General features: G+C 41.6%; 1 protein-coding gene across 2 annotated transcripts in view; it reads left to right on the forward strand.

The window, feature by feature from the left end:
• Positions 1-26,807, forward strand: part of LOC137423920 (uncharacterized) — a 31,538-nt gene extending 4,731 nt beyond the window's left edge. The window contains exons 2-5 of one of the 2 annotated variants that reach the window (XM_068111460.2): positions 13,237-13,516; positions 13,805-14,011; positions 15,029-15,208; positions 20,941-26,807. In XM_068111460.2, coding sequence (XP_067967561.2) covers positions 13,237-13,516; positions 13,805-14,011; positions 15,029-15,208; positions 20,941-21,164 — 891 coding nt within the window. In that variant the 3' untranslated portion in view covers positions 21,165-26,807. The remainder of the gene's footprint in view (positions 1-13,236; positions 13,517-13,804; positions 14,012-15,028; positions 15,209-20,940) is intronic. The other variant, XM_068111456.2, reaches the window with a different exon arrangement.
• Positions 26,808-27,465: the final 658 nt, after the last annotated feature.

The raw sequence follows: 27,465 nt of genomic DNA on the forward strand, positions 1-27,465 counted from the left end.
TTCTTGTGACATTTATTGTATGTAGGTATTGGGAAGGACTGTCTACCCTTCTCTTTTACCAAGTCTTACCAGGTACGGTACCTGCACCTACCTACTACCAACTACCTAAACTACTGATGCCATGGTGATGGGTAAAATAGTGTCAAGAGGCTTTGGCTTCGCCGGCTCATTGCGGCTTTGCAGTCGGGTACGAGTAGCCGGCGAAGCCGGTGTTGTCAATAAACGCGTACGTATTATGTCGAAAACCAGATCATGCTGTATCCCTTGGCTTGAGAATTCCGAAGCGCAATGGAGGCCGCCATCTTGCGGATGTGGAAGTATGCATAACAAATTGAAAAACGTTCAATAGGAGTTTACTACTATTACTAGTAATACTACTGCTACTACTACTACGACTACTACTACTACTATTACTAGTAATACTACTGCTGCTGCTGCTGCTACGACTACTATTACTCGTAATACTACTGCTACTACTACTACTACTACTATTACTAGTACTACTACTGCTGCTGTTGCTACTACTACTACTACTGCTATTATTATTAGTCCTACTGCTACTACTACTACTACTACTACTACTATTACATTAAGGGCCCAAATTATTCCCACCTTCTTGTGGGATCGCCCGAAGAAATGTTTTTTGGCACAAGTCTTTCACGAACCGGCTAGCTAGGCCTGGCGTTCGTCTGAAGGTGGCAGGAATTTGTAATTTGTTCAGGGTACCGGCGATAACTCACCTACTCCAAGCAAAATACCCCGTAGGGTCTTTAACGTCCCCCAACTAATGCCGACAGATGGAACGCCCAGTTTAACGTCCATCTGAGGGACAGCACACACAATAACTAGATGGTATTCATAGAATACTTACCCTGCGCAGTCAACTTGTTGCGAGCCAACTCTTCTGTTTTTGAACATTTTTTTTTCTTTGATCCAATATGGCTGCCAGACCACGTGAGCGATGATATCATAAATTTATATTCTCTAATTGTTGCAGAGATCACGCACATACAGTCAAGTGAAAAAGTAAGTACACCCCATGTAAAGTTTTGACTTTTTCAACATATTTCAACATACAGCTATTTGATCTTCATTTCAACAATATTGATAGATAAAGGTGATATAATATAACAAATATCATGAAACATTTACATTTTGTAGTCCATTGTATAACTTAAATAACCATAAATGCAAATTTCGCATGTGGAAAAAGTAAGTACACCCTTGGCTCCAATAGGTGGTATTGCCCCCTTTGGCAGAAACAACCTCAAGTAGGCGTTTCTTATAACTGTCCACCAGACTATGACATCGACTGGGAGAAATTTTTTCCACTCCTACATGCAGAATTCTTTCAGCTGTGCGATGTTTGAGGGGTTTCTTGCATGCACAGCTCGTTTCAAATCCCCCCACAACATCTCGATGGGATTTAGATCCGGGCTTTGACTTGGCCATTCCAGAACCCTCCATTTCTTTCTTTTCAGCCATTCCTTTGTGGATTTACTGGTATGTTTAGGGTCATTGTCATGTTGCAAGGTCCACCTTCGGTTGAGCTTCAACTATCTGACAGATGGCGTCACATTATCCTCAAGCACCCTCTGGTACAATGAAGAATTCATAGTGGATTCTATGATGGTTAGTTGCCCAGGCCCTGATGCAGCAAAGCTGCCCCAAACCATAATATTTCCACCACCATGCATTACAGTTGGTATCAGGTTCTTGTGATCAAATGCTTTGGTCTTTTGCTCAAATGTTTTTGATTTTGGACATTTGGTCAAATGTCTTTGGTTTTTGCCAAACATGTCTTCTGGTACTGTGGCAAAATAGCTCTACCTTTGACTCATCTGTCCAGAGCACATTGTTCCAGAGTGCTGGTCTTTGCCTATGTGTTCATTGGCAAACTTCAGTCTTGCCCTGATGTTCTTTCTGGACAGCAAAGGTTTCCTCCTGACACACCTACCATGTAGATCAAATTTGTGCAGCCTCTTTCTAATGGTAGACTCGTGCACTTTGACATCAACAGTGGCAAGCGCTACCTGTAGGTCCCGTGATGACATTCTGGGGTCCTTAGAGACTTCTTTCAGCATCTTGCGGTCTGCTCTCGGGCTGAACTTGCTGGGGCGGCCTGGCCTGAACAGTTGGCAGTTGGCAGTTGTTTGGAATCTTCTCCACTTGTAGATGACCTTCCGGACAGTCAAATGAATGATTTCAAATTGTTTGGAGATCTTTTTAAATCCCTTCCCAGACTCGTAGGCATCTATAACCTTCTTTCTGAAGGCCCCAGAGAGCTCTTTTGATTTAGGCATGGTGACGCTGCACACTTCAACAACAAAGAGCAAACCAAACTAAATGTCTGAGGTTTAAATAAGACAGGTTCCTCCAAGATCCTCTCTAACGATGTTCTAATCATTTGCACCTGAGCTGGTGCACCTGATTCTAATTTTAGGTATTTGAAGTAGTGATAAATGTAGGGGTGTACTTACTTTTTCCACATGCGAAATTTGCATTTATGTTCATTAAAATTATACAATGGACTACAAAATGTAAATGTTTCATGATATTTGTTATATTATATCACCTTTATCTGTCAATATTGTTGAAATGAAAATCGAATAGCTGTATGTTGAAATATGTTGAAAAAGTCAAAACTTTACATCGGGTGTACTTACTTTTTCACGTGACTGTACATTTCAAACTGATCAGACTAAGTGTTGTCCCTGTCGAATTATGACGTCATAATTATGGCACCAATGACGTCTTCGTTAACAGCACCGATTCCCCCTATGGAGTTATTTACAATGAGCCATGTTTCAATTTTTTCCAGGCAGCCGTTTTGGAGCTATAGAGGTGCAACATTTTTCGATTTTTCCAAGATGATGCCTGTATCACATGACATATGACGTCATGAGTATCTTTAAAATATTCTACAGGAGGAGGCGCTCCTCTGGTGAAAATTTCGTGCCCATCAGACCAGCAGTTGCTGAGAAAAAAAATTCAAGATTGGATAAGTGTTGTACTTGTCGAATTATGACGTCATAACGAAGGCACCAATGACATCATCATTAACATATCTTATTCCCCAAGGGGAGTACTTGACAATGAGCGATGTTTCATTTTTTTCCATGGAGCGGTTTCGGAGATATAGAGGTGCAACCTTTTTCGATTTTTTCCAAGATGGCGTCTATACCACGTGTCCTATGACGTTATAATTATCATTAAAAAATTATACAGGAGCCGCACATATTCTGAAAATTTCGTGTTCATCGGACGAATAGTTGCAGAGGAATTTTTATTTTATTCATGCTGATCAGATCAAGCGTTGTACTTGTCGAATTATGACGTCATAATTAAGGCACCGATGACATCACCATCAACATATCTTATTCCCCATGGGGTGTACTTGACAATGAGCCATGTTTCAATTTTTCCCATTGAGCGGTTTGGGAGATACTAGGGCGTGCCCGTACGTGGGTGCAAAAAAACATGCGTGCAAACAACAACAACAAAAAAAAACTTTGAAACCACGTGGCAGTAACGACCACAGAACCCCCCCCCCCCCCCTCTATTTACATGAAATGGTTTGGTCCATTCGCAAAGCCAAAGCGAACGGCTTGCGAGTACGGTGACCATACCTTGGGAACCACTTGTCCGATTAATTTCAAACCTTGAAAAGGCACATCCTCGGGTCCCCAGCAATATACCTGGCAAGTTTCAAGTATATCGGACCCGTGGTTGTCGAGAAACAGCGGTCACAGACAAACACACACACACACACAGACACACACACATACACACAGAGATTACTGGAATTATAGATAGATAGAGGTTCCAACGGTTGCCGAGAAAAATGAATTTTTAAAATGCAGACACATACGGCACACGGCACACGTGTGCAACTGAATGCGTAACCCCGCTTTTCGCTTCGCGAGTGCAGGGTAACTAGATCGGCACTCAGTAGGGAGCGTACCTCTGCCTGGTTGGCCATATCACTCGATGGTGCAGAATCATTCAACGAGTTGGATCCGGATCTTCACCAAAATCGAATCGAATCATCCTTGTCAGAGTCCCAACCAGCCCACCAAGTTTCGTCCAAATCCGTCCATAACTTTTTGATATATCCTGCTTGATATATGATATATCCTGCTGCTTTGATACACCCAACCAGTCCACCAAGTATCGTCCAAATCCGTCGACAACTTTTTTGAGATATCCTGCTATGTATCGATTTTCACCCAATCTCCCAACGGTGAAGAATCACTTTAAAAATTCTAGTAGCCGGATCCGAATCCGGATCTTCACCAAAATCGAAACATTTCTTCCTTGTCACATACGCTACATCTCTGCCAAATTTCGCCCGAATCCGTTCACAACCTTTTTGAGATATTTTGTTCACAAACGGACAGACAGGGGTGAAAACATAACCTCCATCCACCTACGGTGGCGCAGGTGATGAATTGCCTTGCGTGTGAAACACCAGGATGATGGTTTGTAGCTGGATCAGGATTCGAACCGAGGCTATGCAGCTTAGAGGAGTGTGCGTGCCTCTCAGGTATTCTGCCAGCCCCTAAAACCTTCCGCTCGTTCTGATCATGGTATATACAGTCACGTGAAAAAGTAAGTACACCCCATGTAAAGTTTTGACTTTTTCAACATATTTCGACGTACAGCTATTTGATCGTCATTTCAACAATATTGATAGATAAAGGTGATATAATATAACAAATATCATGAAACATTTACATTTTATGGTCCATTGTATAATTTAAATAAACAAAAATGCAAATCTCGCATGTGGAAAAAGTAAGTACACCCTTGGCTCTAATAGGTGGTATTGCCCCCTTTGGTAGAAACAACCTCAAGTAGGCGTTTCTTATAACTGTCTACCAGTCTCTGACATCGATTGGGAGAAATTTTTGCCCACTCCTCCATGCAGAATTATTTCAGCTGTGCGATGTTTGAGGGGTTTCTTGCATGCACAGCTCGTTTCAAATCCCCCCACAACATCTCGATGGGATTTAGATCCGGGCTTTGACTTGGCCATTCCAGAACCCTCCATTTCTTTCTTTTCAGCCATTCCTTCGTGGATTTACTGGTATGTTTAGGGTCATTGTCAAGTTGCAAGGTCCACTTTCGGTTGAGCTTCAACTTTCCGACAGATGGCCTCACATTATCCTCAAGCACCCTCTGGTACAATGAAGAATTCATAGTGGATTCTATGATGGAGAGCTGCCCAGGCCCTGATGCAGCAAAGCTGCCCCAAACCATAATATTTTCACCACCATGCTTTACAGTTGGTATCAGATTCTTGTGGTCAAATGCTGTCTTTGGTTTTCGCCAAACATGTCTTCTCGTACTGTGGCCAAATAGCTCTACCTTTGACTCATCTATCCAGAGCACATTGTTCCAGAAGTGCTGGTCTTTGCCCAGGTGTTCAATGGCAAACTTTAGTCTTGCCCTGCTGTTCTTTCTGGACAGCAAAGGTTTCCTCCTGGCACACCTCCCATGTAGATCAAATTTGTGCAGCCTCTTTCTAATGGTAGACTCGTGCACTTTGACATCAACAGTGGCAAGCGCTACCTGTAGGTCCCGTGATGACATTCTGGGGTCCTTAGAGACTTCTTTCAGCATCTTGCGGTCTGCTCTCGGGCTGAACTTGCTGGGGCGGCCTGGCCTGAACAAGTTGGCAGTTGTTTGGAATCTTCTCCACTTGTAGATGGTCTTCTGGACAGTCGCATGATTGATTTCAAATTGTTTGGAGATCTTTTTAAATCCCTTCCCAGACTCGTAGGCATCTATAACCTTCTTTCTGAAGGCCTCATAGAGCTCTTTTGATCTAGGCATGGTGACGCCGCACACTTCAACAACAAAGAGCAAACCAAACTAAATGTCTGAGGTTTAAATAAGACAGGTTCCTCCAAGATCCTCTCTAACGATGTTCTAATCATTTGCACCTGAGCTGGTGCACCTGATTCTAATTTTAGGTATTTGAAGTAGTGATAAATGTAGGGGTGTACTTACTTTTTCCACATGCGAAATTTGCATTTATGTTTATTTAAATTACACAATGGACTACAAAATGTAAATGTTTCATGATATTTGTTATATTATATCACCTTTATCTGTCAATATTGTTGAAATGAAGATCAAATAGCTGTATGTTGAAATATGTTGAAAATGTCAAAACTTTACATGGGGTGTACTTACTTTTTCACATGACTGTATAACCTCATAGTCGAGTATGTTCTTCCCAACACATACAATGCGGATTTTACATTTCATCTTTTGTTGGAAGTTGTTTCGGCTTCAATGGATACAAAACGTGTCAGTGTTGCCTGGAATTAAATTGTTGCAGTAAATGCATGATACCTTTAAAAATCGAAATCTCTCTTTATTGTAATTTTCACAATAATTTGTCCGATTTTTAAATATAATTATTCTAAAATTTAAATTTGGCATCAACCTTATATTTTTCTCACTTATGATGGTCCAAGTTGAAATTCCACACCATGTGTTTTTGTTCATTGTCTACTAATGTCCCTGCAATTGATGTAATAAAAGTACACCGATGTCTACTAATGTGTTTGTCCTGCATGTGATTCATGTACAAGCTCCTGTCCTCCATGAGCCTTTGATCACTCAAAGAAAGAAAGAACTAACTAACTGACTTTATGTGGGAATGTCTCAGCCTTGCTAGTCTCGGTCATAATAGTAAAACGACTCATTGTTTGGGCACCGAGTCTACACGACTGATGCAAATGGAAATTTTAACCCCTCGCCTGCAACAACATGCATCCCAACCCATCTCCGAATACTTCCTTCCTCTTTCCCTCTTCCGCTCCCAACCTCTTCACCCTTTTACTTTCCAACCCCATCCCAACGCCACCCTCCACTCCCCCATATATTCCCTCCTTTCCTTATATCTGTAATTTTGGCTTAGAAGAAAAGTGCTTGGAAACTTTTTGAAACATTGATCTGAGGAATCTGGAGGATATCAGACATATTTAGAATGACCAAAGGAAACGGACAATGGGAAAATCAACAAGACATCTATGCAAATCGGGCCAAAATTAATGGAACATCGAATTAAGATAAAAGTTGCAAAACAAGTCAGAACAAGAAAACATCCCGAAATGCAACGCCCGTCTGCGTCTGCTTTGTACAGGAACGTGACGAAAACAGCAGCTGAAATAAAAAGTTTGTAAAATTTATTAATCAGAGTTGTCCATATTCTCACAATAAAGGTTTGTTGAAAATTTTATGACAAAAGCTCATATGATAAAAAAAGTTATGGACTAGAGACAGACACACTGAAGCTCAATGGTAAATAAATAAACACGGAAGCGATTATAAAAGCCGGCTGTCTCATGCTGTGCAGCGGCGGACGGGCTAATATGGGCTATTTGTACTCACTGTGACCCTTTGACTTTTAGACCCAATTATTAATTATTTTCTCCATATTCTCATCATAAAGGTTTGTTGAAAATTTGCTGGCAAAAGCTCAAATGGTAAAGAGTACTTTCTCAGTGGACTAGAAAGATGAAATTTTGCGTACTGGCAACGGTACCTGCCCTACGGACGGGGCTTCAATTGGGAGGCCAAAATTAAAAGGCAAAATATCAGAAATTGAAGGCTTTTTTTATTTTAAACGATTTATATAAACATCCGTTAAATCATATAACACGCAAATCATCAAATCACATCTAAACAGTATTTGAAGAATTTCAACAAAAGCCACATCACTGTTCATATTGGTAAATATTGTTCCATCGTGTTTGGAAAAACTGGAAAATTGGAAAATTGGAAAACTTGGAAAATTGGGGAAAAAATTGGAAAAACAATATACCCTATTTTATTCCAGGGGGTCCCAGGAATACCCACCCAAAATTTCGTTGCGATCGGTTCAGCCGTTTTTGCGGTACCTGGGAACAGACGGACATTTGGTGAATTATAGTAAGATTTTTGTAACTTGAAGCCACAATTCCAGTGGAATAAAAATCACAAAACTGTCCGTAAATGTCTAAACAAAAATAAGAAACAATGGCACAATGTTTTAGTCAATGCCTGTTTACCCTGTTTAACGAATGATCAACATTACTGAAAGATCAGGATATAATGACCCCTTTGTCCAGGTAAGTTGAATGCAAACACAAGGGCCTACTTTACAGAATTGTTAAAATACAGATGAGATTGCCAAAAATAGCTACAACGGCACTCGGTAGAGTTCATATTCTCGCCTCGCACACTTATTCTGAATACAAATACCATAGTTAACTGAACACGCTACTATTATTGGCCAATGCTAATATGGCCCATATACCCGTATCATCCATGCACCCTATTATGTCACATACATTGACATTATCCGTAGCTTTAATGATTATTATTGATTGACTATTAGGATACTTAACGACCACTTTTTTGCGCATTAAGGCTAAATTGGGTCAACGAAGGCGAATATTAAAAAAAAATCCAAATATATTCCACATGGCTAGTCAATCGATCATATGTATGAAGTTTTGCATTGATCTGTTAAGCAGTTCTGGAGAAGAACCTATTTTACATTTTTCTTTTCAATCCAATGGTGGCCCCCAGACCACGTGACCGATGAAGTCACAAGTTTAATTCTTCACATTGTGTCATAGATCAGATATATGATGTTTCAGATTTTTCGGGCAACAATTGAAATTCAACCAAGTATGACTGGAGTACCACTTCACCGATGATGTCATTGTTATCAACCTATATACCCCAAGGGGGTTTATGACATACAGTCTGGCAGTCTGAGGGGGGTACAGTGCATTAGCATCCGCACAAAGTTTTTTTTTGCTGTTTCATGACCTTTGGACCCCCAGATCAAGATGCCACGGGTGCCACCCTGGGACCGACCCTTGAGCATTTTATTTTACAAGAGCCATTAATATGCAAATTAGCTGCCACCAATTTATAAATCACTAATTTAGCTTATATCTGGGTAAGTTCCACACCAAACTTCACAGAAAAGGTGTCTTTACCCCCATTTGCATGGTCTACGATTATTATGAAACAATTAAATTTACAATCATACTTGAATTCACCCTATTAATGTGCAAATTAGATGATGCCATTCATAAAAATAGATAGTTTCTTTGCACTGACTCAATACAAATGTGTCGTTTGTCACAAACCGATGCTGCATAGGACTACGCAATGAACGAATGTTACTTCAAGCCATGTGGAGGACCAACTGGTCCACTGATCACTGCTGGACCAAATTGCATCCGCAGCATCATTAGCGCAAGCAAAGCAAAGCAGGATGGTCTAGCTGTGGAACTGGAGAGGCGTTTAGAAAGTGACGACCAGGTTAACATTAGATGTCAGAGGGACTGTGTTTCGTCGTACACGTCAAAGACTCGCATACAGGTAAACAGAAACTATTTAAATGATCAGGTAAAGCATCAGGTGAAGCTCCATCCTGTAAAGGATGGCGGCGGCCCAAAACACCTAAATTTACTTTACACCTTTTTCTGTGAAGTTTGGTTAAGAATTTACTGAGATATAAGCTAAATTAGTAAGTTCTACATTGGTGGCAGCTAATTTGGATAATAATGGATTTGTAAAAATTGCTCAAGGGTCTCAGTGTGGCACCTGTAAAGTTTTGATCTGGGGGGTAACAAAGGTCATGAAACAACAAAAAAAACTTTGCGCAGACAATAATGCACAATTCACCCAAAAATAGTGATCTGACTGCCGGACTAATTAATGTGCCAAGTTTAAATTTTTTCGTTGAGCGGTTTTGGAGATGAAGACATCCAATTTTTCCCTTTAATCCAATATGGCTGCCATACTATGTGACATATGACATCAGAGTTATCAATAAAATATTCGCCAATCAGAGTCCCTCCTATGTTTAAAGTTTCGCATCGATCAGACAAGCTGTTGCAGAATTTTTTTAAAAAGCAAAATATATAGATGTGGACACAAGCAGAAACACTCAAACAGACAGGGGCATTACAATCGTCTCGCAACCCTTTTGGGTAAAGACTAATTATCAAAAACACACATTTGTGAATCGCCCTGCCTGTGAAACACCACTTGGTTTATGGCAGTATGGTTCTAGAAGTATCTGTGGCTTCTTGTCGTTTACGGATGGTGTACAGTGGAAGGAGGTTGTAATCATTTATCGTTTATGGACAGTGTACAGAGAGAAATATTATCGTTCATATTTTAAGTATTGCATTTTGACACATATAGTCGGACCTCTGCATAAGGCACAGTGGTCGCAAGTTATAATGAACCACCGATTATGACGATTGTGATATAACCGGTGCTTTCAGCGACTTTACATCATATGTCATGTAACATATGTCTATGTCTGCCTCTCATTTCACATTGGCTTGTTCAGTGGCTCGTCATTATCTCGGCTCGGAGGAGACGGATCTTGGACTGCGCATGTGTGTATGACCGGTCTAGAACTCAAATCCTGTCTGCTTCACACATGGCCAGATCTATGTTCCAAGGGTCATGAGTAGGTTCAAAGAAAACACTCATTTTACATACATATACATCATGTATTTAGAACTTTGCTTATGTATGACAATCCCAGTGAACAACAATGTTCTTGATGCTTTACTAAAGTATAAATAACCGAATCTTGATCAAGTGACCCAACCTGTATGTATATATACAGTTCCCTCCATAAGTATTGGAACAGTGAAGTCAAATTTGTCATTATCGCTACATACTCAAGAAATTTGAAGCCTGGTGTTGGCTTAGCGGTTAGGGTGCCAGCTTGGAATCCTAGGATCCTGGGTTTGAATCCCGGTGATCGCTGAATTAACGCCATGGGGGTTGACTCAGCCTGTCATCCTTCTGAGGTCGGCAAATTGAGTACCAGTTCACTGGTAATTCCCTGTGTGTCGCAAGAGGCGATTAACAGGGTTGGTGGCAGGAAGAGCATCCGGCTGAAAACCATTGCTTCTAAAAGGGGATCATAGTGCCCCAAAAAAGGCCAACCCCTGCCCTGCGGGGGAAAATGGTCTCTAAAGGCTGTTCCTCTTCTTTTTCATTCTCAAGAAATTAGGATTTGAGATCAAAATATGAACATGAGGTCAGCTTTTGTTTCTCGGTATTTCTATACATATTTGTTTTACCATTGTGGAACAATAGCACTTTTTATGCTCGGTCCCACCATTTACGGTAAGCATAAGTATTGGAACAGATGACTGACAGGTTTTTCTTGTTGCTCAGGTGATTCTTGTTGCATTGATTGTTCACGCATAAAATAACTGTGAATGTCTAGTCTTGGTTTTAGCCTTTGCTTTTGCCTTGGGAGTCAGTAGGCATAAACCAACAGGAAGACCAGAGAACTGTCTATGAAAGAAAAGTAAGCAATTTGGAAACTGAAAGAACAGAATAATTAAATTAGCAAAAAAATGGGCATAGCAAATCCACCAATTTGGAATATCTTAAAAAAGAAAGAAACCACGAGTGTACTTAGCAATAGACAATGGCCAGGTCGACCAAGAAAAACAACTGCAGTTCATGACAGAAAAATCATCAGACCTGTGAAAAAACGCATAAAACAACTGTCAATGACATCACCAACAACCGCCAGAGTGCAGGGGTGAATGTACAACAATCTACGCTTCATCGAAGACATTGACAGCAGAATTACAAAGGCTACACTGCAAGATGCAAACCTCTCATCAGCACAAAACAGAAAGGCCAAATTGGAATTTGCCAACAAGTACATAGATGAGCCAGTGAGGTCTGGAGCAAAGTTTTATGGACACTTTAGACCAAGATAAACCTTTACCAAAGTGATGGAAAGGTGAAAAGTGTGGAGAAAGGAAGGAATTCTGTGTATGATCCAAAGTATACGACCTCACCTGTGAAGCATGGTGGAGGTAGTGTCATGACTTGGGCTTGCATGACTGCCTCTGGAACTGGCTCACTCATCTTTAATGATGATGTAAGTAATGATAGCAGCAGCAGAATTACACAATTAATATGGAAGTGTACAGAAACATTTTGTCTGCCCATGTACAAGAAAATGCCTCCAAACTCATTGTGCACCGCTTCACCATGTAACAAGAAGAATAAGAAGACCACTCCTTTAGCATCTTCAGATGCATTGGGCTGCTGAAGCAGTTTCCGAGGCTATTGGGCACAATTCGGGATGGTTCATCACTCCGACGCAGGATACTCGAATGGTTCATTCTTCCCAGTAAGCTGGTACTCATTTTGCCGACCTCAGAAGGATGACAGGATGAGTCAACCCACCTAGTGTTAATTCAACGGAATGACAGGGGCTTGAACTCAGGACCCTGAGATCTCAAGCCAGCCACCTTAACCGTTACGTCAATACCAGGCTAAACCATACAGAAAGACAACGACCCAAAACAAACCGCCAATACAACCAAGGAGTTTATCAGAGGGAAAAATGGAGGGTTTTAGACTGACCAAGTCAATCTCCTGATTTAAATCCAATGGAGCATTTATTTCACTTGCTGAAGAGGAGACAAAAGTCAGAAACCCCCCAGAGCAAACAACAACTGAAAATAGCTGCATTAAAGACTTGGCAAAGACTCTAAAAGGAAGATACCGAGAGTTTGGTGATGTTGATGGGTTACAGGCTCGATACAGTTATTGCATGTAAGGGATATGCAACCAAATACTAACTATTAAACAACTTTAAGCTAATCTCTTCCATTACTTATGCTTACCTAAAATGGGGGGACTGAATCTAAAAAGTGCTATTGTTCTTCAATGGTAAAATATTTATCACTAGAAATACCAGGAAATAAACGCTGACCTCCTGTACACTTGCCTCATATTCCTCTTTACATCTCAAATCCAGATTGCTTGAGTTTTTAGCAATAATAACAAATTTGACTTCACTTTTCGAATACTTATGGAGGGCACTGTATGTACACTTCCTCCTTTGGTATACGAAGCATTTCCCATTTGAAATTGCCCTCTATCGTCTATACCATCAGCCAGAGACTGCTCTGGTGTGATGTTCAGATTATTGAGATATAATGAGGACCCCTGAGGTTAAATGGCTGCCTGGGGAGAGAGGGTGCTCTTACCCCACCTTTTCTTACAGGGGCATTCTGCACTACCTTCTCCTCTTCAATCCCTCACTATCCCACTCGACCTATCTTCGATAGGTTTGCATTACACATCAGCTTCATCTTCCTTCCTCCACCTCTCCTTCCTAAATGCATATTCTGCTCACCTCCCTCTCTGTCTGTCCAGCATCTGAATTACTCAGATTTACCCCTTCCTGGCAACGATACTGAACTCAACAGTGGGTCAGTAATGGACTTGGGGGGTACAGGCCACAGCGTTGCTCATCTGGCCTCCATGATCACTATACCATCCACAACAATATCAGGAGAACAGAGCTTCATGGCTGACCTCCTCAACTCACACTTTGAACCATTACCCTTTGTCGAGTCTACTGTTGGAACCCTGGTCCCGTGGTCAACCTGTGACGTTGGTCACCAACACTGGGCAGCATCTGCACTTACACGAGGTAAGGCCATGAACATTGTCCTGTTCATGGTGAGATGGAGCCAGCTTTTGATGTGTGATTCATCCTGTTTCCGAGGCCTAGTCTTTAACCCAGTGATTTGTTCTGTTTCATTGATCATGTCTAAGCTTGTTAAATTCATGATCAATATATCCCCATTTCCCTGATAATCTTTCTGAAATTTCCTCGTTAAATAATTTTCCTGCCCTCGTTTATCAACTTGTATGTCTTTTAAGTGACACTCCCATTGTCCCTGTTTTTTGCCGATCCCATCCAACCCATTTCCTCCAGAATCACCATCTGATGGATATACCTGGGATGCTTTGGGAACACCAACTCCATCGAGTCAGGAAAAGACTGTTCAATCTTTCCATGCCACATCTGCTTTCCTTACCTCTGATCCCAGCCGAGGTGGTTGCAGTAGCCAACAAGGCCATTGTGTCCAGAGTACAGGATTCGAGGGGTGGTTGAGCGCTCAGGCTGTTGGAGGAGCAACAGGTACATGGTGTCACTTTGGTCGATTTTTACAGAAACTTACTTGAGTGAGAGTGGGGCTGTGAGTGATAGGGAAGATGGAGTGGGAGTCGAGCCAGTACTCAAATGTAACAAGCGTTACGCCTAGGTCCCCCGTCGGTGAAGTGATGTGAGTTGACAAAGTGGAAGACGCAAGGCGGCCATCTTGGATTTTGGCGTGGCGACCCAATTTCCAATAGCGTTCTCCCTTATGTGTAGATACACCGACACACCAGATTAGAAGTTGGTACTTCGTTTATTTTTCAAGATATTCCGCTCACAAGGTTCAGACATGCATGGCGGCGGCCATCTTGGATTTTGACGTGGCGACGCAATTTCCAATAGCGTTCTCCCTTATGCGTAGATACACCCACACACCAAATTAGAAGTTAGTAGTTCGTTTATTTTTCAAGACATTTCGCTCACAACGTTCAGACATATATATGGTGGCGGCCATCTTGGATTTTGACGTGGCGACCCAATTTTCAATAGCGTTCTCCCTTATGCCGAGATACACCCACACACCAGATTAGAAGTTAGTAGTTCGTTTATTTTTCAAGATATTCATCTCACAAGGTTCAGACATACATGGCGGCGGCCATCTTGGCGTTTGACGTGGCGACCTAATTTTCAATAGGGTTCTTCCATATGCGGAGTTGCACCCACACACCAAATTAGAATTCGGTCCTTCGCTTACGCACGCACGCACGGACGCACGCACGCACACACGCACGCACACACGGACGCACACACGGACGCACACACGCACGCACGCACGGACGCACACACGGACAGAGGGGAAAACCATAGTCCCCCTTTCGCTCCGCGGTGCGACGGGGGACAAAAATACAAACACACGATTCCGGAAATACGAGAGAACATGAGGTTTATTTTGAGGCAAACAATGACATAAATGTTGCGTGAGGGAATGTTTCCATATCTTGTATTCTCCTCCTTACCCTATAAGTATGCATCACCTTTTCTTGGCTTTCTTTTCCACAGTGCCTGCAACCAAGGGAACAAAGCGAAGGCGAGGGGTTAAGCGGGCAGGCCCAGCAGGAGAGCAGAGGACGATTCGGAATCTAACGGCACAGAAACCAAGACATCCTTGCACCTTCTTGAATTGTGCAAAGGTTTACTCCAAAGGTTCACACTTAAAAGCCCACATCCGTTCTCATACAGGTATTTGCATTTCTAACCACAGGTAACGATCCTGTGAAAACATTTAGTGGTATATTTTATTCTTCAAATTGATTAAGCCCCCACTGTAGGACTAGGCTCATATCTGTTGTATGGTTTGTTTGTACAATTAGTGCCCCAAATCATTATTAATGGTAGTAACTCAGAGTATCTTAGACCCCTTAGGTGTACTAAACCAACATTTAGGGTTTGTTTTGTTACTTGCAAAATCTTTTTTAAGATTTTAAGTTTTTTAAAATTAATTTATTTATTTTTTATGTTGAAGGCTCCAGGCACGGGCTATGTAAATAAAAGAGAAGAAAAGTGTATGATGAAAAGTGTATGATGAAAAGTGTATGATGAAAAGTGTATGATGAAAAGTGTACGATGAAAAGTTTATGATGAAAAGTGTATGACGAAAAGTGTACGATGAAAAGTGTATGATGAAAAGTGTACGATGAAAAGTTTATGATGAAAAGTGTCTGACGAAAAGTGTATGGTGAAAAGTGTATGGTGAAAAGTGTATGGTGAAAAGTGTATGGTGAAAAGTGTATGATGAAAAGTGTATGATGAAAAGTGTACGATGAAAAGTGTATGATGAAAAGTGTACGATGAAAAGTTTATGATGAAAAGTGTATGATGAAAAGTGTACGATGAAAAGTGTATGATGAAAAGTGTACGATGAAAAGTGTACGATGAAAAGTTTACGATGAAAAGTGTATGATGAAAAGTGTATGATGAAAAGTGTATGATGAAAAGTGTATGATGAAAAGTTTATGATGAAAAGTGTATGATGAAAAGTGTATGATGAAAAGTGTATGATGAAAAGTGTATGATGAAAAGTGTATGATGAAAAGTGTATGATGAAAAGTGTATGATGAAAAGTGTATGATGAAAAGTGTATGATGAAAAGTGTATGATGAAAAGTGTATGGTGAAAAGTGTATGGTGAAAAGTGTATGGTGAAAAGTGTATGATGAAAAGTGTATGGTGAAAAGTGTATGATGAAAAGTGTATGATGAAAAGTGTATGATGAAAAGTGTATGATGAAAAGTGTATGATGAAAAGTGTATGATGAAAAGTGTATGATGAAAAGTGTATGGTGTTTGTTTGCGAGAAAGAAAGATTGAAGATAGGCCGGTAGCTATAGTTTGAGTGAGACAGAAAGTAAGACCAGCAATCCTGACATGGAGAGTGTAAGATGGTTCCGGGCACAACTTTAACGCTCCCAAGTCAGAACGGTAGTACTACCCTGGGCGGATGCTGTCTACAACCTACTACCTAAACATAGGGGCAATACCCCGGGCACTCACCTGGTAGAATAAACAGTATACTGCACCGACTAAAGGTATTTTAAACCAATTTGAATGGTTTCTAGAAGACAACGCAGCATGTAGAATCATACTAACATAATCATCAGACTTTAAACAAACAAACAAAAATATACCTATTTTGGGGGGCAACCCCCCTCCACACCCCCATGTACTTACTCAGACCCCAAATTTTCTAATGCCTTGAACAAACATTGGTACATCACAGATGATGAAGGTTGTAGTGAAGTTTCATTAAGAATGTGTGTGCAGGTTCTGAGAAAAAGGAAATGCCTATTTTGGGGGGCAAGCCCCCCCATAGACCAGCTTAAACCCCTTTTTTTAATGCCAGGAACAAACTTTGGTACAACACGGGTGATTAAGGTTGTGGTCAAGTTTTATCAGAATTGCATGTGTAGTTTCTCAGAAGAAAGCAAACACCGATTTTGGGGGGCACCCCCCAGTAGACCCCAAAAGGGGCAGATTTTTTAATGCCGTGAACAAGCTTTGGTACATCACAGGTGATGGAGGTTGTAGTTAGGTTTCATCGGAATTGCGTCTATAGTTTCTGAGAAGAAAGCAAACACCGATTTTGGGGGCAACCCCCCCGTAGACCCTCAAAGGGGCAGATTTTTTTTAGGCCGGGAACAAACTTTGGTGCATCTTTGGTGATGAAGGTTGTGGTGAAGTTTCAGATGAAAAAACAAATTCCTATTTTGGGGGGGGTCAAACCTGGATCCACTGGGAAAAAATCATTTAAAAAAAAATCGGGGTCTCAGACCCCTTAGACCCCGATTTTTAAATTTTTTTTTAATGATTTAAAAAAAAATGATTTTAATGAGAACCCCATTTTTATTTTTTTTAAATGCCGTGAACAAACTTTAGTCACAACAAACATCATTTGTGCCAAATTTAGTCGCAATCCCATCAGCGGTTTCAGAGAAGAAGTTTCAAGTGATTACGGATTGACGGACTGACGGGCGAGGCGCCATCGCATAAGCTCCCCGGAACTTCGTTCCAGGTGAGCTAAAAAACCAGTCCAACCGGATGGGAGTTTTTTAGGAGACACCATGAATGGTGAAATACTGAATGGCCGTTGGCTCCCGAAGGGGCTCACCCGCCCTTTAACAGGTATTGTTTTCAGTCCTGAAGGGTGTCACGCTCACCGTCCCCACTCACAAGACAGTGAGGGACCCCACCTTGACCACAACCTTCATCTGATATCATCAATCAAAGGTAGTCAGTTTAGTCGCCGACTACCCGACCATGCGGCAGGTAGCACTGGGTTACATGTTACCAGTGGCAGCCAAGAGACTGACCTGATTGTAGAACTTGGACAATTTGATGTATCCATGGCAACTATTCTGTCTGTTTGTCTGTTTGTCACTCACCTACAGGTCACAACTCTAAACCAACCGTCATGAAACTTCACCAAGTTGTAGAGGTCGTCACAATTGAGAAGCCTATTGATTTTAAGGTCAAAAGTCATGTGGAAGTCAAATTTCTAAAATCACAATTCTTCATCCGATTGACTTGTAAATTGAACAGCGTTTGTATATTGAGTCACTAAATTGGGGAACCAACTATTTGAGGTCAAAAGGTCAAAGGTCAACTCAAGGTCAAACTTCCAAAATCATCCCTTTTCATCCGATTGACTCGAAAATGATATAGCAATTGCACAGTGCCTCACTGAATTGGGAAACCAACTATTTAAGGTCAACAGATCAAAGGTCAACTCAATGTCAAACTTCTAAAATCATAAATCTTCATTGTATTAACTTCAAAATGAAAGAACAATTACATCGTGTATCGCTGATTTGGGAAATCAACTATTTAAGGTCAAAATGTCAAAGGTCAACTCGAGCTCAAACTTCTAATATCATCAATTTTCATCTGAAAAACATCAATTTTAATCCGATTGACCTGAGCTTTGATTTAGATCGTCAATTTTAATCTTAATGGAATGGACAATTTGATGTATCCATGACAACTTTTTTGGGGGGGAGGGGTGGATTTTGCAAGTAACATGCTCTGCATGACGTCCCCGTTTTTTTTCCTATGTTTTTTTTCTGCCAATGTATCTCGGAGGAATTAAATATTGCATCAATAATGGGAATAAAAAGTGTGAGGTTGACATAATTTTTGACCTTGAACTAATTAAGGCAATGACCTAATTATAGACAATGTAATATTTTTATGCCTCCACTGACGAAGTTTCCGGAGGCATTATGTTTTTGGGTTTTCCGTCCGACTGTCTGTCCGTCTGTGATGGGTTTTCGTTTCCGCTATAACCTGAGAATGGCTGAAGGGATCTAAGTCAAACTTGGTACAGCATACAGGTATGTATAATGATGTAAAGATGAACTAATTTGATTTTTAGGTCAACGGTCAGAGACAATTTTAAGTAAGAATTATGTTACCGGGCCAACTTGTGAACCAGTGATGGAAATCTTAACAAACTTGGTGTAAGTATATATGATGCAAAGGTGAACTGAAGGGATTATGGCATCAATATGTCAAAGGTCAGAGGTCATGTTAAGTAAAAATTCTGTTACCGAGCTAACTTGTAAATCTGTCATGGGATTGAAATCAAACTTTCTACCAGTATTATCATGATGTAAACATGAACTGAGATTTTGGGATCAAGGGGTCAAAGGTCAGAGGTCATGTTAAGTAAAAATTATTTCGTTACCGCAATAACTTAAGAATGGCTGACGGGATCCAAGTCAAACTTGGTACAATTATGTATAATTATGTAATAATGTTGGCGGAGGCATATCAGTGTTTGTCTCGACGTCGAAGAGTGACATTTGAGTTCACTATAACTTGACTACGATTTGTCTAATCGGAATGAAATTGTGTGCTCTAGATAGGCTACGGTAAGGCAAGGTGCATTTACACTTGATTTACATCATACCCATGCGGGTTAAAGGTCAAATGGTGTTCTGAAATTATTATTTTTTGTCATTGTTAGATTTTTCCCACTCAGAATCCCAAATACCTCTTGGCCTACCAAGATGTCTTTGCATCATAATAGTGGATCTGCACTGAAGTTGTGTATCTTTTTTTGTGTCCTTGACCTACTTTTTCCGATTGTGACCTGATTACCAAAAAACACATTTTTGATCATAAGTTGAATAATTTTCCTCTGATTTTCATGATGAGTTTTATGGACATGGTACAAGAGAATGGGGACACATTTTCTTAATTTACATTCTATCCCTAAATGTTGAAGGTGAAGGTCATGTGGTGGTCCAAAAAGAATTTGCCATCATTGGATCATGGGCCGTTAGGTTAGGAGGCTTACCCTTGGTGATCGCTTTGTGATCCCAGACATGTAGTTATGTGTGACCCACTCCTCCCTCCCTCCCCCGTGTGTGTGTGTGTGTGTGTGTGTGTGACCCACTCCCTCATGTGTTTGTGTGTGACCCACTCCCCTGTGGGTGACCCACTCCCCTGTGTGTGTGTGTGTGTGTGTGTGTGTGTGTGTGTGTGTGTGTGTGTGTGTGTGTGTGTGACCCACTCCCCCGTGTGTTTGTGTGACACACTCCCCCATGTGTGTGTGTGTGACCCACTCTTCTGTGGGTGACCCACTCCCGTGTGTGTGTGTGTGTGTGTGTGTGTGTGTGTGTGTGTGTGTGTGTGTGTGTGACCCACTCCCCCGTGTGTATGTGTGACCCACTCCCCTGTGGGTGATCCACTCCCTGATGCAGTGTGCGTGATGTGGGAGGGATGGGGGCGGGGAGGGAGAGGATTTGAGGTCTTGAAGTCACATTTTACATGAGATGTAATGACAGATTTCAAACTGTATATCCCATGTGCACACACATGCATTCACATGTTATCAGAAGTAAATACATTGTGTAGATTGCATCATTTGTGGATCTGATAAATTGCCAGTAACCATTTTGTAAAACTGAATGTGCGGGCGCAACATCTAAATCAATATGTCCAAATGTCACACACGTCCATGCCCGTGGGATTCCCACGGGTGACCCCACTAGTTTAGTTATTATCGTTTCACATATCGTTTGAGCTTCTCTTATTTGATAGAGCTTGGTAACCATAAAAGGATGTTTGTTTTTTCTACTTGTAGATGCCAAGTCAAAGTTAGTTACTTAAGTTTGACAGGAATTTTTTTTTGTCAGCATCACCTGACCTGGAGAAATAGGTTGATTTGCACATCGCAATCCAAGCTGCTGTCAAAACATCTTTGTTTACCATCGGAGTGAGAATATGATGTAAAGTGTAAATTATGTTTTTGGTATAAGCTATGATGTAAAGGTTTCTGCCATCTCTCTGAGAATCTCACGCAAAATGGCATTAAAAAAGATAGCAATGGAAGAAAACTTAAGGAGAAAACTTGGAGATTTGATTGAAAAGAAGTGAATATTTGATGTTTTTCTGCCTGTGCATGTCCACGCAGGCGAAAAGCCGTATTGCTGTGACTGGACTGGCTGTAGTTGGCGGTTTGCTCGCTCAGATGAGCTCACTCGGCATTACCGCAAACACACCGGACATCGTCCGTTCCGCTGTCTGTCATGCAGTCGATGCTTCACTCGATCGGATCACCTGGCACTGCATGCCAAGAGGCATTCTACTGACGAGCACAGACCTGGCGGCCATGGCGGCATCGTTAGCGAGGGTTAAAGAGGTGATAAAAGTGTTGCAAAAGAGACTGCAGATGCTAGAAGAGCAAAGTGAGTGGCTGCGAGTTGTCTTTTTCCAGATATGTTTGTCTATATTCTTAATTGCTTCCTTTTTGGTGATGCTGGATTTTCATTAAATTATATATTTCGAAATGGTATGAAAACGAAATGATACGAGTGTTGGAAAGAGATTCTTTCTTTCATAACACGGTGATCACTGCAACAAATGGCTCCTCAGGAATGCTTCTTTATTTTGCTCAGAACAAATTTTCTTTTAGAATACAGGTGTGCACTTGCGATGGCAGGATATCTTAGAGGTATGCGTACCTGCCTTCGAGCTGTCCAATGTGGGAGATAAACAGGTGCACCGTCCATCAGAAGGACGTTAAAAATGGAGAACCCGTCTTATGCCACTGGTTGTTGGTGGACGTGAAAGATCCTGCGATCCCGTGTCTTTTGCGAAGAGTAGGTGAGTCGTCACCGGCACCCTGAACAAATTGCAAATTGTTGCTGATCGAACGTCAGGCCTGGCCAGCCGGTTCGTGAAAGATTGGGCCAAAACGTTCCCTGGCCTACCCGACAAGACGATGGGAGTAATTGAGGCTGTTAAACGAATGTAGTAGTAGTAGTAGTAAGAGTAGTAGTAGTAAGAGTAGTAGTAGTAAGAGTAGTAATAGTAAGAGTAGTAGTAGTAGTAAGAGTAGTTGTAGCAGTAAGAGTAGTAGTAGTAAGAGTAGTAGTAGTAAGAGTAGTAGTCGTAGTAGTAGTAAGAGTAGTAGTAGTAAGAGTAGTAGTAGTAAGAGTAGTAGTAGTAGTAGTAGTAAGAGTAGTAGTAGTGCTTTTGTTGGAAAGGCTATAGAGATTTGCGTTCAGAGCTCATGCAAGCTCAGGCAAACATATGTTCCCAGTTTAATGTCGCTCAATTCCTCATCCCTGCAAGTCCATGGTTTGAACTACAGTAGACAAGGTAGAGCATTTTGAAGAGAAAGCACTACCAAGACAGATAAGGGGAAGGTAAAAGAACGCCAAAGAACGCCAAAAAAAGAACGCCAAAGAACACCAAAAAGAATGCCAAATAACACATTTATACAAATAAGAGCAAAGTATCTTGTGGGGAGAGAATAGTAAGAGTAGTAGTTGTAGTAGTAAGAGTAGTAGTAGTAGTAAGAGTAGTAATAGTAGTAAGAGTAGTAGTAGTAGTAAGAGTAGTAGTAGTAGTAAGAGTAGTTGTAGTAGTAAGAGTAGTTGTAGTAGTAAGAGTAGTTGTAGTAGTAAGAGTAGTTGTAGTAGTAAGAGTAGTAGTAGTAAGAGTAGTTGTAGTAGTAAGAGTAGTAGTAGTAGTAAGAGTAGTAGTAGTAGTAAGAGTAGTTGTAGTAGTAAGAGTAGTAGTAGTAAGAGTAGTTGTAGTAGTAGTAGTAGTAGTAGTAGTAGTAGTAAAAGATGTGCATTAATGTACAACTGCCCTGCCAATTTAGTTGTGCCATTACTTTTTACCATATTAAAATATAGTAACAAATTTCATGTAAAGTTTATTTATACATCTCGTACTATATTGGTTTTGGTTACACGTATCAAAATGAGAACAGCCCTGTTTCCATTATAGCTGGGCGGCTTAGCTAAAAAATTCGGATCGATTGTGCCTTTTCCCTTAAAAGCATGAAACTTGGCACATGGCTAGAATACCCGAAAAGAAAGATTTTTAGTCCAGGGGGCATCCCCAATTTCACCCCATATGGCGGCCATCTTGAAATCCAAGATGGCCGTCATACAAGACCTATTTTGATGAATGTCTCCATTTGATTAGAACAGATACCAAAATGGTTGAAGTGCCTATACCTACATTTTTAGGGTCTATGAATCCAATGGCAACATAAAATGCAGCATCGGGCACATACTGCAGCATCGGGCATACAATGACTATGCAATAGAAGCTGAGACGAAACTTTCATTTACTGATTGGTGTGGCAAAATGACTAAGGAACACCCACAGTTCCAATACTGGAGTCTCACGATGGCATTGGAGAACAGCATCCTGACCTTTGTGCGCTCATTGAGGGAGGCTGACTTTGAAATGTACTTAGTTGCTTTATGGGAGCTTCTTCCGTGGTTCTTTGCTCTTGACCATACGCACTATGCAAGATGGGCCACAGTCCATTTGCGTGATGTGATGGACTTGCACAAGACACACCCTAAAGTTCTGGATAATTTCCGAGCTGGCATGTTCACGGTACAAAAGACCCAACGCAAATTTTCTTCAATTGCTACAGATCATGCACATGAACAGAACAATGCACGTATCAAGGGAGATGGAGGAGCTGTGGGTCTGCTGGACAATGCCCATGCTCTGCAAAGATGAATGGTTGCAGGTCCAGAGGTCTCAAAGGTGATTGATGAGTTTGAGACTGCACAGGAGCAACATGAAAGCAAAGCGCCATCACTGCATCATGATCAGAATAAAAGCACCCAGATGACCTTTGACAAACATGTCAGATCACTTGTATCAGTTATCGAGGAGCTAGGTAATCCATTTCTTGAAGAAACCGCTGACCTTTTGGTCCTTGACACAAAGGATATAGCAAGTGCATCAGTCGTACAAAGTGTGAAAGACGTGCAGAAAGTGGGAAAGGAGGCTCTGGAGTCATTTGTGCAAGAGAGGCTGATTGAACGCTCAAAGCCTTTGAATGATGTCGTCCCGCGCAAAAAGTTACCTCTGTTTGGCAGCTCATCAGTAACAGACCAGCTGACAGATAAACACAAGGTAGCCTCATTGAAGAGTGATGTTCAACTGTTTTCTCGCCTCTATATTGCCTGTCAAACCCGCGAGGGAAACCTGGATGAATTTTTCCGTCATGAAAATCAATCTTTCCCTCCATCTCTGTCCAAGGATGGGAAGCTTCAACCTGGTACAAAGAGCGACCTTTTGGACTGCTTAGAGGAACTTTCACCATCAAGCACACAGATGCCAGAGGTGACATGTGTCATACTTGACGGGGCAGTAATTGTTTAAAAGCTAAAGCCCGATGTTGGCACAGTCAAAACATTTGGCGAATATGCCGAAAAGGTCTTCATCCCATTTGTTTTCTCACAGTACAAATCTGCAACCCGACTTGATCTGGTGTGGGACCGTTACCTACCCGAAAGCCTTAAGAGCATGACCCGTGAAAAGCGTGGCAAGGGGGTTCGCCGACGAGTAGATACCTCAGTTGCAATTCCTGGACAGTGGCAGAACTTTCTTCGAGTTGATGAAAACAAGCGTGAACTCTTCAGCTTCCTTTCCAATGAAACAATTAAATCATTTGAAGATCAGCGCAAGGAGCTAGTTGTCACACTTGATACAGAGGTTCTTACTGCTCCACCACGCATTGATCTAGAATCACTCTCCCCATGCACTCAGGAAGAGGCAGATGGTCGGATGTTCCTACATGCTGCTGATGCAACACAGAGAGGGCATAGTAAGGTCCTCATACAAACTGTGGACACAGATGTTGTCGTGCTTGCAGTTACAGCATCCCAGAAGCTTTCAGTGATGATATGGTTACAATTTGGGACAGGCAAGAACATGCGATTTATCTCTGCACATGATATAGCCACAGCTCTTGGCCCTGAGAAATCTAAAGCCCTCCCCATGTTTCATGCACTAACAGGGTGTGACACTTCTTCAGCGTTTAATGGGCGTGGAAAGGTAACTGCATGGAATGTGTGGGAATCATTCCCTGAGCTCACAGAGGTACTAGCAGAAATTTGCCACCAGAGCACAGAGATAACTGAAACCTGCATGAACGTCATTGAGAGATTTGTTATTCTGTTGTATGATCGCACAAGTACTGCTACTGACATTAACATTGTACGAAAGAAACTGTTTGCAAAGAAGGGCAGACCTGTGGAATCAATTCCACCAACACATGATGCCCTTGTGCAGCACGTACAGCGGGCAGTATACCAAGGCGCACTATGCTGGGGACAAGCATTGCATGCTAAGCCTGATCTACCAAGCCCCACTGAATGGGGTTGGCAAAAAACGTCTGCTGGCCAGTTCAATCCAATATGGACAACACTTCCAGAGGCTGCAAAGATCTGCAATGAACTTGTTAAGTGTGGGTGCAAAAAAGGATGTACTGGTCGTTGCCGGTGTAAGAAAGCTGCACTTCCCTGTACTTCTCTCTGCGCATGTGATGGAGAATGCAGCAAAGACTAGAAAACCACAAGATGGCACAGTTACAGTCTGCGATGTCATAGACACTTTTAATCACTGAAGAATGCCAACCTGTTAAGAGTATTTATATGCATTCCCAGTATGCATGATACTATGCAAAATTAATATTTTCATATGACTGCTTAATATTTTGTTACCATTGGATTCCTAGACCCTAAAAATGTAGGTGTAGGCACTGCAACCATTTAGATAGCTGGTCTAATTATGGAGATATTCATCAAAACAGGTCTGTTATGGCGGCCATCTTGGATTTCAAGATGGCTGCCATATACTATTGAATATTTTATGTTGCCATTGGATTCCTAGACCCTAAAAATGTAGGTATAGGCACTTCAACCATTTTGATATCTGTTCTAATTATGGAGATATTCATCAAAACAGGTCTTGTATGACGGCCATCTTGAATTTCAAGATGGCCGCCATATGGGGTGAAATTGGAGATGCCCCCTGGACTAAAAATCTTTCTTTTGGGGTATTCTAGCCATGTGCCAAGTTTCATGCTTTTAAGGGAAAAGGCCCAATTCATCAGTTAAGCAGCCCCACTATTAGGGAGATGTGTATTTTTTCAAAAATTTGTATGAACGTGCTTTGTATATTTAATGCTATTTTTGTAAGCAAATCTTTTATAGACATGTTTTATTGCTCTCTCAGGTTGCTTTTCAGTGCTTCCAGGTTTGATGGGCATTTCCGATTAAGCTTTCGATATAATGAAACGTTCAAGGGAAAGAGCGATCACCCCTTTTGCATTTGTGATTATGTAAATATCCTCACGTTTGTGTACGTACTTGGTGGATGTGCACACGTGGGTCGGGTATAGGGTAACAGCCACGTGTCCCACAGATTTCATACCCCTTCTTTACCATCTCCCATTTGTTGTTCATTTAAAAGGGTATCCCACAGTGCCCTGGGGCATTCACCAGGTGTCCTCGGGTGGGGTTTGTTCCGTGTCCGGTGAGTGTGCTATGGCCAGTCTCAATAAAAGCATGAGCAGGTGAACACAGAGAGGAGGAAAGAGCATCGCACTGCCAAATCCTGTGTCGACTTCGTTTCACCTTCATTGTCTTCTGGTCCTACTGGCATCTGGTTTATGGAGGAGGTGACATACGAGCTGTATATTGTCCGGAGGCATCGGTGTGGCTGCCCGAGAGCTCACCCAGAGACACCACATCAACAGCCTGAGTGGCGCCATTTTCTGGTGGTTGTGGATTCTTATTTTCCTTTCCACTTGTGCTCTTGTTTCTTTCTCCCCTCTACTCCCTCAAACCTGCCCTCTTCTTCACTCTGCTCGTTATATGATCCGTGCCTATAGAGGGAGGTTGGTTAAATATACATTTTCCATCTTTGTCTCAAGTGGAGTTTCCGGTGGCTTTGTACCTCATGTATGTGAGTGTGTATGCATTTTAATTATTATATAAAATAGTTAATAAATTACCTGCCTGGTAAATGTGACTCCTTTCTCTTTCTCTCTCCCTCTCTATCTCTATATCTCTCTCCCCCTCTTGTTTTGGCGGAAGAGCCACTGATAGAGAAACGCCGGGAACACGTGAACGCGGAAGCTACTTGACTGTTCGCACGCTTTATTTAAAACCGACCAATCAGATCTTTTGATTTCATCTTATGGCAAAATTGCTCAGTATGACTGTTCTGTTCAGGCCGAGGCATGTTACAAAATGATACGTCTACCGAAATGGATTATTGTTTTTCTGTTTGTAGCCATTTGAACAATTTGTCATGATCTGTCGTTTGTTTTTCTTATCACAGTGCAAACTTGTGCAATTGGGCATTACAGATTTGTTGGTGGGCATTACAGATGGTGGGCATCCTTCCAGAAGAGTTGGCGAACTATCACGATCACCATGGCCAAATTCCAAATTCCTGGCCTAACCAGCAGAGGGCATCGTATCGGCGGCACAGCCACGCCCTCAGCCAATGATGCTGTCAGTGAGCAGAGTAATATGTCAGTGAGTGAGCAATTCTATATTCTCTTTTAATCAAATTTACCAAAACGCTTTCACTAATAAGACAAGCATCTGGGTGTGACCGTCACACTTTATTCTAAAGGGTTCATGCTGTCTTAGAAAGGTAAAAA

Source organism: Myxine glutinosa, chromosome 1 (genome assembly GCF_964187855.1).
Source record: "Myxine glutinosa chromosome 1, kmMyxGlut1.1, whole genome shotgun sequence".
In the NCBI taxonomy this organism is placed as follows: Eukaryota; Metazoa; Chordata; class Myxini; order Myxiniformes; family Myxinidae; genus Myxine; species Myxine glutinosa.